The 14,837-nt window shown below is 41.3% G+C and overlaps 1 protein-coding gene across 1 annotated transcript in view; it reads left to right on the forward strand.

Moving 5' to 3' along the window:
• Positions 1-12,304, forward strand: part of GALNT12 (polypeptide N-acetylgalactosaminyltransferase 12) — a 34,248-nt gene extending 21,944 nt beyond the window's left edge. Inside the window, exons 7-10 of the mRNA XM_079983968.1 lie at positions 1,423-1,554; positions 3,722-3,835; positions 7,178-7,333; positions 9,225-12,304. Coding sequence (XP_079840094.1) covers positions 1,423-1,554; positions 3,722-3,835; positions 7,178-7,333; positions 9,225-9,362 — 540 coding nt within the window. The 3' untranslated portion in view covers positions 9,363-12,304. The remainder of the gene's footprint in view (positions 1-1,422; positions 1,555-3,721; positions 3,836-7,177; positions 7,334-9,224) is intronic.
• Positions 12,305-14,837: the final 2,533 nt, after the last annotated feature.

Raw genomic sequence — 14,837 nt, forward strand, 5'->3', positions numbered from 1 at the left:
TCCTTCTGCTGGGACATTTGAGGATTTCTAATTCAAAACTCCATAGGTTGGATCTCTGCTACCATCAGGTAGTCCTACAGAAGGGAGAGGCAATTTTGCCAAAGCTGCCTGTATCCTCAAAAAAGTTGTTCCATATGGTTAAAGAACCCTCTGAAACAGTGTGGGAGGTAATACATGGAACACTAGGAAGGGGGAATTGGCAAAAATAGCTTCCTTCCATCCCCACCTTCTGCAGCAGGAGCCTCCACTGGACCTCTGTCTCTTCTGCAAATGGAAGGAGAAACCTGCATCTAGTCCAGTAGGTTTATTAATGATTTTGAATAGTAATATTGCAGACGATCAAGGTTACAGCTGGTACTAAAAATGTTGAGGCTAGGTTGGGATATGATTAAATAGATACCAAAGAATCTGGCTCAGTTAATGGGCTGTATACAGTCAAATACCACACATTTTTAATGAAGGTAAGAACACAAACTCCCTGATCTAGAAATCTGTAATATGTACTGGTACTGCAGATAAAGGGGGATTATGGTGTTTGTACTGAGTTACCTTTGTGAGACTTCACACAGATTTTGTCTGGATTTGGGTCCTTCACTATGTATGATGCTATGATGCTTGCCTATAGGGAATTTTGCTGGTAACTAACCATCTTTCAATTGTGGTCATACCATAGGAGCCAACCCCTAGGGGCTAAGGTCCCTTTGACCCCCCCTAAATATTTGAGGGGACCATCCCCTCCCCAAGTTGAGGTGCATTGCCATTCAAATGGTGTGTGGGGGCCATGTCATGTGATTGATTATGTAAGGCAGGGCTTACATCCCCCCAATATTTAATTCAATCTGCCATCCCTGGGTTATACTAAATATGGTCTTTGCTCTATCAGGATAGTATTAGGAAACAGTGTTTGAAGGTCAGTGACTAGCTGTGAACATGTGCATCAGTTTTATTGCAGTAGCAAAACTAAAGTTTGGATGTGAAATCAGAACATCCAAGTAGAAAAAGCATATAGAATATTAACTTAATGATGTTTGTATGTTGATGTCCTATTTTGACCATACTTTAAAAGGCTGGAGGAGGAGGAGATTTCTATACTTAGCCTTACATTTTATCTGTTTCTACTTTCAGGCCTGCACAAATTGTGACTAGCCAGGGAAAAAAACCATGGTGTACCAGCCATGTTTTGTGGCCTGCCAGAATCTAATAGCTTCCCCTATCCCAACCCCATTTTTGCCATTTCAACCCAGTAGCAGAATGTTATGACTACATGACTGGTGGGCTGAATTCAGCTTGGTAGGTCACAGGTTGTACAAACCTGACAAATATTCCATGCAGATGGACTCCATTTCCCTCCTGACATTTCAAAGTTTATGCTGTAGCTTTCCTTATGTTGAAATTTTAATTTACTTTCGGTTTTCTTTTTAGGAGCCTTATGGAGATGTGACAGAAAGAAGATTTCTTCGAGAGAAGTTGAAATGCAAGGATTTCAAGTGGTACTTGGATAATATTTACCCAGAACTCCATGTGCCAGAGGACAGGCCTGGCTTTTTTGGGATGGTAAGTAAAATGTTTTTTTAAGGTGGGTTTTTCGTAAGACTGACATCTCTCCTTCAGGATAGTTTGGCAAGGCAGAAATCAGCAGAAAGTGTAATAAGTTCAGATCTCACCCTAGACATGAATTCACTAGGTAGCCTTAGCTAATCCACTGTCTCTCAGCACTGGACTCCGTGTCAATAATAATACCATCTACCTTGTACAGAGTTATTGTAAGAAGTACTGATAATGTGCAATGTATCGGACAATTGGCTTCCAAAAAAGTTTGAAAACCAGAACACTTACTTCTGGGTTTTCGGCGTTTAAGAACAAAGGCCTTTGAGAACCAAGGTGCCACTGTATAACTAGGTTCTTCTGGAGCTCATCAAGGGTCCAGAATCGTATTTGCAGCAATACAGTGGTACCTCAGGTTAAGTACTTAATTCGTTCCGGAGGTCCGTTCTTAACCTGAAACTGTTCTTAACCTGAAGCACCACTTTAGCTAATGGGACCTCCTGTTGCTGCCGTGTCACCGGAGCCCAATTTCTGTTCTTATCCTGAAGCAAAGTTCTTAAGCCGAGGTACTGTTTCTGGGTTAGCGGAGTGTATAACTTGAAGTGTATGCAACCTGAAGCATATGTAACCCGAGGTACCACTGTAATCAGCTAGATGCTTCCCACTAATTAGATCCCATGATAGGGATGGTATAATGCAGGGGTCAGCAAACTTTTTCAGCAGTTGGGAGGCCGGACTATTTTTTTTGGGGGGGGGGAATGAACAAATTGCTATGCCCCACAAATAACCCAGAGATGCATTTTAAATAAAAGGACACATTCTACTCATGTAAAAACACCAGGCAGGTCCCACAAATAACCCAGAGATGCATTTTAAGTAAAAGGACACATCCTACTCATGTAAAAACATGCTGATTCGCAGACTGTCCATGCGCTGGATTTAAAGGCGACTGGACCGCATCCGGCCCCCGGGCCTTAGTTTGCCTACCCATGGTACAATGCCACTATAAAGGAGCCATGCTTTTTTCTGGGAATACCCCTTCACATGTGTGCCGCTACCACAATATGTTAACATTCACCATATGTCATGTGTAAGTGTATTATGTAATATATCAGATGACTGGCTAACAAATGTTCCTCCAGTGGCTTCCTTTTTGCTCCCTAAACAAGAGGATACCTATCCAGTATTGTCTTGGCTGTCTTCCCCATAGCTGAAAACATCTTGCCCAGTCATGCTTGCTTTATGTTATATTTCCTCCCCTCTACTGGTTTTATTAGTTCTTGGCAGATCCTTTCTTTATGAAATCCTTTTTTCTTTTTTGGGGGGTGATACTGCTGTGAATTTCCTTGAAGGGAAAATTATTCTTCTTTTTATGTAGCTCTTGGGTCTGACATTTTGAGTTCAATGCAAATAAAGAAAGAATCAGTTCATTCCATGCTTGTTTTCACTGGGGAGAACTATGTTTACAACACATACAGCTTCCCAGCAAATTAGTACGCAGAAGACCTGAAAGTTCTTCCAATGAAGATTCAGTCACATTATATTCGACCTGGCCTAAAGAAATTTGGAGCTAGGGTCAATAGTAATTCATATTGGAATTATTATTATTCATGACACTTCTCAACAGCATCACACTTCTCAACAGCAAATTCTCATTTGCTACCTCATTCTACGTAAAAAAGTGAATATAAAGTTAGATTATAAAAACAGTTCATATACCAGCTGAATGAATTTTGACCATTGGTCTTCATCACCAGCTCGTATTTGACATTTCAAGACCAATTATAGAACATGGGAGTCTTCCCTGGCACAAAGAACAGTCAGCATATTTTAAAAAGCTCCAGGGCATATATTTTCAGGCAGTTACCAACACAATCTGGAGAGGAAATCCTCCCCAAAATATAATTGCATTCTATGTGTGGTACCTGACTAAGTCATATTCACAGCAGAGCCCCTGAAATCAGTAGGCTTACGTTACTAGTCAGGACTAACTTAAGATCATTGGTTCCTACTATTTAGTTGTGATGGTTTCTCGTAAAAAAAAAAATTCTTATTGCTGCATCTGATGTGATACTGAATTATAAGCTGCTAAATTAATAGTTTTTAAAGTGCAGTGACTGATGGGATGTTTGGATTGTGGGCTGGTATCTCTTAACTGCTTTCTGCTGCCTTTCAGCTGAAGAACAGAGGGATGGCAAATTATTGTTTTGATTATAATCCTCTTGATGACCATGATATAACAGGACGTGTAGTCATATTATATCCTTGTCATGGCATGGGACAAAATCAGGTAAGATTTTCCCTTTACTTCCATTAGAGGGTCGAAATGTAGTTGCCCTTTCTTTGTGCATGTTTTTTGATATTAAAATATTTACAGCCCACTCTATCCTGCTTGATCTCAGGCAGGACACCTACTTTGTATATTGAAGTGTTGTATTAATAAATTAACACACACAAAACAATAAATAATGAACACTAATCTTAAAGCACAAAGCAAATTGTAGTAAAGGTAAAGGGAGCCTGACCATTAGGTCCAGTTGTGGCCGACTCTGGGGTTGCGGCGCTCATCTCGCTTTACTGGCGAGGGAGCCGGCGTACAGCTTCTGGGTCATGTGGCCAGCATGAGTAAGCCACATCTGGCGAACTAGAGCAGCGCATGGAAACACTGTTTACCTTCCCGTTGGAGTGGTACCTATTTATCTACTTGTACTTTGACATGCTTTTGAACTGCTAGGTTGGCAGGAGCAGGGACAGAGTGACGGGAGCTCACCCCGTCGTGGGGATTCGAACCGCCAACCTTCTGATTGGCAAATTGTAGTGCCAGGCAGCAAATTTTGACAGTGCACAAATGCCTAAGTAAATAACCAGTTTTTAACCTGGCACCAAAACAAAGCCAAAGTTGTTCCAGGGAGACCTCAGAAAGGAGGCCATTCCATAACCTATTCCATCAGGTCTATTTTCTGCATCTCGACATAATGGGCAGTATCCAGGCAGTTTGTTTGTTTATAAATTCAACCATTTAACACCATAGTGGAGACAGATGCTACTTCAAATACCTAAGTTCCCACTTCTTTAGGGTTTTATGACTCTAAATTTATGAAATAAGCCCAGAAGTGTATTTGCAATCAGTGCAATGCATCTTAACTCTGGCTTCAATACATAGTTCCACTTAGCAGCCTAGCTGCCACATTTAACTTCAATGTCTTCATCAGGAACAGCCCCATATAGAGTGCATTACAGTCATTGAACTGGGGACTGCCAGAGCATGAATTACTGTGGAGATGCTGTCCCTGATTAAGAACGACTGTAGCTGGTAGATCAAACTGAAGTTGGCCACACAGACTCCAAGGCATACACCTGCTCCTTTGGGGCAGGATGTCTTGTGTGTCAAAACGCTTCCATGTTGTATGCCGAATTCCCATACACAAAAACCATCAACCCACAAGGCCTCTGTTTTGTTGGGATTCAGTCTGTTTATTAGTTCATATGCAGACCCTGATCCAACACTCCACAGCTTCCCCTAACTTGGTAGATATGGATTGGGTGCTAATGACACCCAATTCTAAACTTCACCCAGCAGCTTCATACAGATATTATATGAAACATGTTCCCAGCAGCAGGGGGTGTGGGGGAGCAAAGCCGCTGTAGTTTTAGCACTATGCACCAGAAAGCTATGTACACCAGGCATAGGCAAACTCGGACTTCAACTCCCATCATCCCTAGCTAACAGGACCAGTGGTCAGGGATGATGGAAATTGTCATCCCAAAACATCTGGAGGGCTGAGTTTGCCTATGCCTGGTGTACACCTTTAAACCATAGTTAAGCCTAACTGTGGTTTAAAGTGACATGCAAACTGGTAAATGAAGTTGTTTCAAAGTCTAAAGTTGTTTCAAAGCGCTAAATTGGATCGCTCTCTAGGGTGATGCAGATTACTCAAATTTGCATACAACTTTTTCCACTACAATTTTTTCCCTGCAAAACCCACTTCACTGATTGCAACCGCAGGAGGCTTTGTTTTTATGGTCTAAGATCTAAGTTCTGGTGGCATTCATCTCCTGGGCTGGATCCTGGCATAACCAGAGTGAGTCTATTGGTGTGCACTTCGCCTTTCCCAGCTGGCTTTGTTTGAAGCTCTTAGCCCCACAGCTTCTTCTGCTATAACAGCTGCTCTCACATTTGAGGTCCTCCAGCTCACTCAGGGCTAAATGGAGGAGGAAGGTTTTTGCCTTTTCAGCTGCTTTCTTTCGGCTCGGTACTCTGTGGATCAAACGAACAAACCTTTATTAACGCTGTAAACCTCCTGTCCTGCCCCAATTCCCACAACCCCTTCTTTCCCTCCTCTTTCTTCTCATGGTCCTAGCTGATTATGAAATACCCTCCCCAGAAATTCTTGTTTGGCACCTACCATCCTATCTTTTAGGTGCAGAGTTAAAATTATTCTCTTCCCTTGGGCTTTTGGTAAGTAAAAGCACAATCCTTTTGTCGTTTGTTGTGTGCCAATTTTCCTGCTGCTAGTTTCTGTTACTGATTTGTTTCTGTTTTAAACTTGTGTGAATTTTATATTTTGTCTTGGATTGTAAGCCACCTTAAAGACCTGGTAGAAAGGGAGGGTATAGTATTTTTAAAAAATATAAAATGCTGCATCCCTATATACCCTACTACCTGGGATGAAGCTGTATTGAACACAGTTAGCAAACATGCATAGGTTTCCACTGTAAGCTGCCAAAATACCACTAACCACTTGCCCCTGACTGGTCCTTCATTAATCCTCTTTCTATCCATTTCCCTGTCATTTTCTTGGGTATTTTTGTGTGTGTTCCTTTATATTCATTACCACTAACTACTGTTACTATATTGGCAGTAGTTAGTGCCTGATTGTCAGGGAACTGGGGGCTGAGAAGGAGGAGATGATGGGAAAATACAGAGACAAGCCTCCGATCGTAAGTAGTTGCTCCTCGTCAGAGGGTGAGGATGAAGAAGGGATGTCAGGAAGCAATGAATCAGGGAGGGGGGAGCAATTTCCGGGGCTCAGCTCTTCACGTAAAAGAGGAAGGAGAAGGGGAGGGCTCCGGAAGTGGTTATGCTGGAGAAAACGAAAGGAAACTTCAGTCGCTGCATCTGATAGGCAGCCCTGTTTAGGGATGCTTTTAATGTTTGATGTATCATAGTATTTTAATATTCTTTTGGAAGCCGCCCAGAGTGGCTGGGGAGGCCCAGCCAGATGGGCGGGGTATAAATAAATTAATTATTATTATGATGATGATGATGATGATGATGATGATGATACCGAATGAGCAGGACGTGCTCTGAGTGCTCTGTGTGTAAATAGGAAAATGGACTTAATAAACCTGTAAAACTGGCTGGAGGCCCGGACTCTTATCTCTACTAGCACCCACCAATCAACCTTGACACTGATGAACAAATTACCAAAAACAATCTATGTCGGGGCTGCAATTCAGAAAGGTTACAGTTGTCGCTACTGGATATGTTAATTTAGTTCCTGGTCTGGAGGACCCCTCCAAAAAAGGGGACTTTTTTGCATTTCAGCTCTATAGAAGGCTGTCTGTCTGAATGTCACACATACATACCTAAAGTTTTAGTAGAGATTTTATTTCCGTTTGGGGTTTACAGTTTTTTGAATACACCTCCCACAATGAAATACGGTACAACACACGGCAACCTGAAGTCTGCGCAGCGGTTGATCCGGGATCTGATTATTTGAAAATGTATTTGTGCCAAGAAGGTATCCAGAACATTCCTGAAAATCAGAAAATTTTCTTCAGAGAGGTAAGGAGGCAGCACAGTCTTTTTGCTTGCATTGTACAGCCAGCAGCCATTAGCAATGAGCTAATGGGTTAAGGCTCAGTCCCTGAAAGAAGCTTCAAACAGAATTGCTCTCTAGAATAGTGGGGTGGCAGTTCATTGCTTGTTTCCCTTCACTCACTGAAACTACTTCAAATTCATGCTTAAGAAGAAGGTTGGTTTTAGTACAATGTGAGGGTCAGGGGTCTGAAAGCTGTTGGCCATCTGTGCCCCCCCCCCCCTGCACCTGAAAGATCAGGAAATATACTGTATTTTTCGCTCTATAAGACGCACCAGACCACAAGACGCACCTAGTTTTTGAAGGAGGAAAACAAGAAAAAAAAATATTCTGAATCTCAGAAGCCAGAACAGCAAGAGGGATCGCTGCGCAGTGAAAGCAGCAATCCCTCTTGCTGTTCTGGCTTCTGGGATAGCTGCGCAGCCTGCATTCGCTCCATGAGACACACACACATTTCCCCTTACTTTTTAGAAGGGAAAAAGTGAGTCTTACAGAACAAAAAATACGGTATTTACAACAGTGTTGAGTGGATTTCCTGGATAAGCTTCCACTGTAGATTGCATCACCACTTGATCTGTGCAACCCCAGCTGATACTGGACTGCAAAGAATGATAATATGCCTTCCTCTTTTAAGGCAGATATGCTATCTGAAACCGCGGTACAGTGGTTCCTCGCAAGACGAAATTAATCCGTTCCGTGAGGCTCTTCGTATAGCGGTTTTTTCGTCTTGCGAAGCAAGCCCATTGACAGCTTAGCGGATTAGCGCTATTAGCGGTTTAGCGGCTTTTAGCGATCAGCTGTTAAGCGGCTTATCAGCGGATCAGCTGATAAGCGGCTTAGCGGCTTAGGAAAAGGGGGGGGAGGGGAAAAAACCCGCAGGAACTTGCAAGACATTCTCATCTTGCGAAGCAAGCCCATAGGGAAATTTGTTTTGCGAAGCGCCTCCAAAACGGAAAACTTTCGTCTAGCGGGTTTTCCGTCTTGCGAGGCGTTCGTCTTGCGGGGCACCACTGTATACTGTTGGTGATTTGCAGATCCAGGCCATTGCAGCCCTTCACCAAAGTATTTTTGATTGACTAAGGAAAAGGGGGACGTACCCTCAAATTTTAAACTTCATATCAGATTAAAATCCCTTTTTGATTTCACTTTATTCAGTAGGTATATGTTTAAATTGTTGATCCCTTACTACATAGACTGCTTCAGCTACATTGTGATAATTAGTACCAACAACTTTGTCAGAACTTCCAGAGAATTGTGGAGTTGAAAGGGACCCTGAGGGTCATTTAGTCCAACTTCCTGCAATGCAAGAATCTCAACTAGATCATAGAATCTTAGAGCTGGAAGGGACCCAGGGGTCATCTAGTTCAGCCCCCTGCAAAGCAGGAATCTCAGCTAAAGCAGCCATGACAGATGGCCATCCAGCCTCTGCTTAAAAACCTCCAAGGAAGGAGAGAGCACTACCCCTCGTGGGAGTCTGTTCCTAATGTTTATAAACAGCATTTAAGAATGAAATAGTTTTGCCAGAACTCATGTTAAAGTTAATTTCTACACAGATCAGCGAAGGCTGCCTTCGGAGGGTCTTAAGAAAAAGAGTTCTCCTTAATTACCATTGTCTTGACAGAGAGTCAGTTGCTTACTAAGAGTGACTGCAGTTGCTAAATAATTTTCTGAATCTGCACAAAAAAAATATTGACAGAATCCCACGCCTCTTTGCTTTTCTGTTAGTCTTCCTTCTTTCAGTTAGACTAATAAAAAGCTAAAAAGCGATGTTGATAAGTGCATTATCAGCTGGACTCTCAAATATTATTATACTGTCTTTACTGTAAAGTATAAAGTGTTCTGTACCATCTTTTGTAGGATGGAACATTACTCCACGTGCAGACCCAGAAGTGCATACAAGCAGAATCTAATGCTTATGATGGCAATTCAGCACCTTTATTACGGCCGTGTTCCAATTCAGAATACCAGAAGTGGTTTTTCGAAGAAAGGAGCTGATGTGGAACCTCCACTATTTTGTGCAAGAAAATAATTGAAATGGAAGAAAGAAAACCTTTATTTTTTTATGCAGAAGGGCTGCACTTTTCCTTTTTTACTTTCCTGGAATACTAGCAGGCATGTATATATTAAATTGGTATAGATTTTCCTACAAAAGAAATCCGTACCTTACTTGGCAGCTATATGACTTCTCCAAAAGTGTCCTAATCCCACCCCTGCCCCTGCCAAAAGGCCATGTATTTATATAAACCTGTTAGGTATGGTAATGAAACGATTGCACTAACATTTGACAACATAAATATTTATTTTTTTAGCAAGATTTTCTGCAGTTGTGCCCCTCTAAGAGATATTAAAATGGGCCAAATTTTGCTGTGAAATGTGTGATTACAGGAGATTTCAAGTAGATTTATTTTCTGTGTACACCTGACATCTTAGGACTGAGTAGCAAACATGGTGGCCTTCAGTTGATGTTGGATCTAGCTCCCATCAGCCTCAGCCTGAATCACCAATGGTCATGGATGATGGGTGTTGTAGTCCAACAGTATCTGGAGGCTACTCTGTTGGCTATCCCTGCTTTAGGGCTAGTACACTTGCTCAAACACTGGAGAACCATACAGATGGTACATACTGGAAATTCAACCATAGGCAATCATAATATAAAATATCAAACAATCATGCTGTGTCATGGCATGCTAGGTTAAAATTACTAATCATTTAGTGATTGAAATTAGCCTTTTAAAGCACCCACCATAAGCTTTATTTCGGCAAAAAATGGTGAACTAGATGTACTGGGGGCCTATTTCTGGCATACAGAAAAATTAGTGAAGGGGGAAAGAATTTGCAGGAGCAGATTTACTAAGGGGGAAACTATGTGTTGCACTGCAGCCATGTGTCACAAAGCGCTGACAGCCCCATCTATGTGGCAAGCACATTCAGGTGGGGGCAGTTTGCATCAGTTGAGGTAAGGCGAACGGTCAACCCTTTTCTTGCCGTTCTCTGAAGCTTCCCCTTCCAATGTGCTTTTGTATTCGGAACCTGCATTTATCTCACAAATAGGTCTGGAGCCCTCTAGGTACAAAGGCAGCTGCAGGGGTGGGATGTTCCAGGAGGAGAGTTGCTGCAAAGGGAAGGGTTAAGCGTCTCATTTCCTCCTGGCCTTTTTCTAATGCAGATCTCCACCTCTGGAAGGTGCTTTCCAATGGAGAAGGAGATGTTGGGTTTGTTTCATATGTTTGTGACGTAATGGGTAGTTTGCCCCTGCTAATTAAGGCAACCAAGGATAGCATTCAGTTTTAAAGCTTTTAAAATAACTTGAAACTTTTTCTATACTTCGTACATTCAAGTTATACTCAGAATAGACCCATGCAAATCAGTGAACCTAAGTAAGTGAAATATTGCTATTAATGGGTTTGCTTTGAGTATGACTTAGTTGAATATCACCCAGAGTCTTGGGTTTTAAAGAACCAACAAAACTACCTCAGACCACAAATTTTGAACTGGGCTTTAATCTTATGTTACTTTTTAATATGAGAATTTTCCTTTTGAAAAACATGATAGGAAATGTCCCCATGCTCTGCTAGCACATAGCAGCCAACTTCAATAAAGCAAATATTGCATTATACCAGAGGGTACCAGTTTACTAACATAAAGTTAAGTATACCAGATTAGGCAATTGATACTATGTTAATACTAAGTTTCAGTAGCCAGCTTCCATCACTGGTTCTCCACTACGGAGAAGAAAAACTAACTGTAGTGGTTGGCACTTCAACACAAAGGGATTTTTCTGCCTTGAGCCATTCATGTACCAAATTTTTGGCTGCTCTACTTAGGGCATAACCAATCTTCAAGCCATACAGTGCCAAAGTCCCACTTGACCTGTTAACTCCACTTATCTGCATGACAGAAAAGATGGTGTGTTATCGGTGTGAGGAATCCTGCACAGCATCTATACTTTCTCTCCCCCCCCCCCCGATAGTTCCTACACTTCTGTTTGTGTGCTTAAACAGAAGATGGGGATACTTTTCTTGCAGCTTCTTCACTTGAAATATTTCTCAACAGAGTAAGTGGAACTTACTTTGAGAGAGTGTGAGGATTGTAGCTTAATCAGAAACAATTCTTAGTCAGTGATGAATGACCAGTCTTGGAATTTTTCAGGCAACAACAATTGATACATTGCCAGTTTCCACAGATCAAGCTTCATAATCTCATACCTCTTTGTACTTCAGTTGAGGTTCATCAACTTCTTCAGTGTCTCATGAAGGATAGCCCAAAGCAACACCTGCCTGGATTGTCTTTTATTTCACCGGGTATACACTATGCTCCTTGGGAAATATGCTTCAGGAGTACCATTTCCCACCATTAATCTCTACCCCTGGAGTTTGCTGGGTATATCAGAGAAGAGGAAGACAAATATATGGGAAGCAGGATAACATGAAAGCATAGGGGAGATGGCATCTGAAGCAATGCTGCAAACTGGGAAGGGGTGAAGCAGTAGCATCTCGATTCACTGATGGTATTTTTCTTGCAGCGCCAAAATTGCGTGATTTTTTGTTGCTTTTCAAAGTGGTCTATAATTCTGATCCATATCAGACACAGTTGACATGCATCATGTGCTATGAAATTACACAGTTCTTGGAGGCTGCTTCTTCCTAAGTGCCTTAAAAATTAAGCAGTCTTATTCTGTTGGATATATTGGGAGGTTTCTTCACCTTATACTTTGATTCGTGTTATCACATGGCTGTTGAAACTGTTTAAAAGTATGATAAATGTTGTTTAGTAACTTTATAAATGATAGCGAGACTGTTTTATAATGGTTAGATATCCAACTTTTTCTAGGAATGTGAGCATAGGTGGGAGGTTTGTATAAGACTGTATAAAGTTCTGTGTTCAATTAATGTAGCGAGTACAAAAGCCAATAAACTATTTGTTGATTTGTCCTTCAACTTTTCCTTTTAACCTTTTTTTTAATCTCCTAAAGGCCTTATCTGCCAGAAGCAGGCAAGTAAAACAAGAAATATGTTGCCTGCCAGTTTCCTTTTTCTGAAAGTATAGTCCTTTCTGAAAGACTATACTTTGAAGATTCTTTTGAATCTAATACTGACATTAATTGCACTACCTTGCAAAATACCTCTTTTTTTTAATTATACAACATTTGCATTTAGATAACTGCTGGATTTTGACCCATGAAATCTAAGGAGTCTTTAAGACAGACATGAGAAGTCATTGCAGTGCGAAGGGTAAATAGGCACTTTTGATGCCATTTAAAATGTTTTAGTCATAGGATAAGAGTTTTGTTACGAATATACACACACACAAAAACCCCTGGAATGTCAGTATTGGTAATAGAGCAATAGAAACAACTGAACATTATTTCCTGATTGTATATTTTCCACTTAGCTACTTAAAGCAGAGATTAGACAGGTAGCTACTAGAGACAGCCTTTTCTGTGGTTGCACCTTAATTGTGGAACTTCATTGCTGTCATTGCTTTGCCCAGCAAAGTCTGTCCTATTTTTTTATTATTTTGGACTTTAAAAAAAAATGATGCTCTTGCATGTTTGTGTGCACTCTTTATTCTTTTGACTTTCTGCTATTTTTATTATTTTGATAATTTGCTCACTACCCTGGAACCCAGTAATCTCATAAAGGCATTTTTTACAAAATACATTGTAAAAACACCTGCTATGATGGTAGGTCAGATACATATGGGGGAATGCTTGTAACCTGCAGAGACCCCTTGCAGGTTGTAGTGTTTCTTTTGTGTGCACAGATAACCTTGATGGTGTAGCCCAGGCAATTCAATCTCAATGGTAGTAGAAATGACTCTGCTGCGACAGTCATTTTGTCCCCTAAGTGCAGCACTTTATTTTTCCTCACATACGATTAAGTGGCAGAAAGTAAAAGAGTGCACTCATATGCCATAAGAGTTGCAGCTAAATTTATTGGATTACTCCATTATCTGGGACAGATAGGAGCTTTTGTGTCTTTTTAACTTAAGTTATATTCATCGTTTTGACCCATGCAATTTAAAGTGAACCACTGAGAACCAAACCAGCTCATCTGCTTAGCCTTACACATTTTATCCTCATTCTGTGTCTTTTTATTGGTGAAATGCTGGAACATATCATATCAATATTTATAGAGTGTACATCATCTCTTTTGGGGTCTGACAGATTTCAGGATGATTCCCCTCCCCAATATTAATATATATATATGCCACTTTTTAACATTGTATCTTTGTCATTTGATGGCTTTGTATGTTAGATTATCTCTAGGTGTAACATTGCACCCTTCTATTATTTTTGTTTGTTTGTTTATCTTAACCTTCTATATCGCCTTTCATCTGAGAATCACAGGGCAGTTTACAATATAAAAACACAAGAATACATACGATAGTATCAAAAACAATACGCCCACATTTACAAGGCCATAGATTGTTTAATAAGCCAAAGGCCTGGGGAATGTTTTTGCCCGGCACCTAAAGATATGTAATGAAGGTGCCAGGCAAGCCTTCCTTGGGAGAGCATTCCACAAGCAGGGAGCCACCACAGAAAAGGCCTGTTCTTGTGTTAATAATAATAATAATTTATTATTTGTACCCTGCCCATCTGGCTGGGTTTCCCCAGCCACTCTGGGCGGCTTCCAACAAAGATGAAAAGTACACTAAAATGTCACATATTAAAAACTTCCCTGATGTCTTCTGAATGTCAGGTAGTTGTTTATCGCTTTGACATCTGATGGGAGGGTGTTCGCTCGGGGGTCGCATAACTCCCCTCTGGACCTCTTGTGGAGCAGGCACACAAAGGGCCTCAGTGTCGTCAACTCTTTAGTAACTAATAACCTAAACATTCCTTGGATGACTGCCAACTGAAGGCAACCTATGTACATTGTGGCCTCAAAAGTAAGCATAATGTCACACACTTCATCAGGAGAAGGGTAATTAGGCTGAAACAGAGCAGCATTCATTGCTCCAGTATCCCAAGTCAGAAACATTGAAACTACTAGTCCAGCAAGGAAGCATTGTTGTTACCTGAAACACAAGCAGTTACCTATGGCCTGTCTGAGTAACACTGCTTGGAAAGAAGTTCTCTGGGGAGCTCTTGGTGGAAAACCAGAGATTTCAGAAGCCCTGCAAAGCTGAGCCATAAGGCTATAAAAACCACGGGTATGGAGAATTGTAGAGGTGAAAATAGCTAGGTCTAAAGCATTCACCATACAATATCTGTTACAAATGCCTGCTTGGTGTAGTTGCAACAAGCAGGTGCATCTCTCCATCCTCTGGGAACATAAGGAGGCTAGCATTTATCAAGGCACCTGCTCCCTAGCAGCAGGCTTTGCCAGAGCTTCTCAGTGCCAGTGCTCTTAATACAGAGCAACAGGCCATGGAGCTGGGGAAATTAACCAGCTGGAGAATAATAGTTTGGTCCCCCAAAAATACATCCATATCTGAAACGCACATATGAGAAAGACCACAAGT

The sequence above is a fragment of the Podarcis cretensis genome, assembly GCF_951804945.1.
Source record: "Podarcis cretensis genome assembly, chromosome: 7".
In the NCBI taxonomy this organism is placed as follows: domain Eukaryota; kingdom Metazoa; phylum Chordata; class Lepidosauria; order Squamata; family Lacertidae; genus Podarcis; species Podarcis cretensis.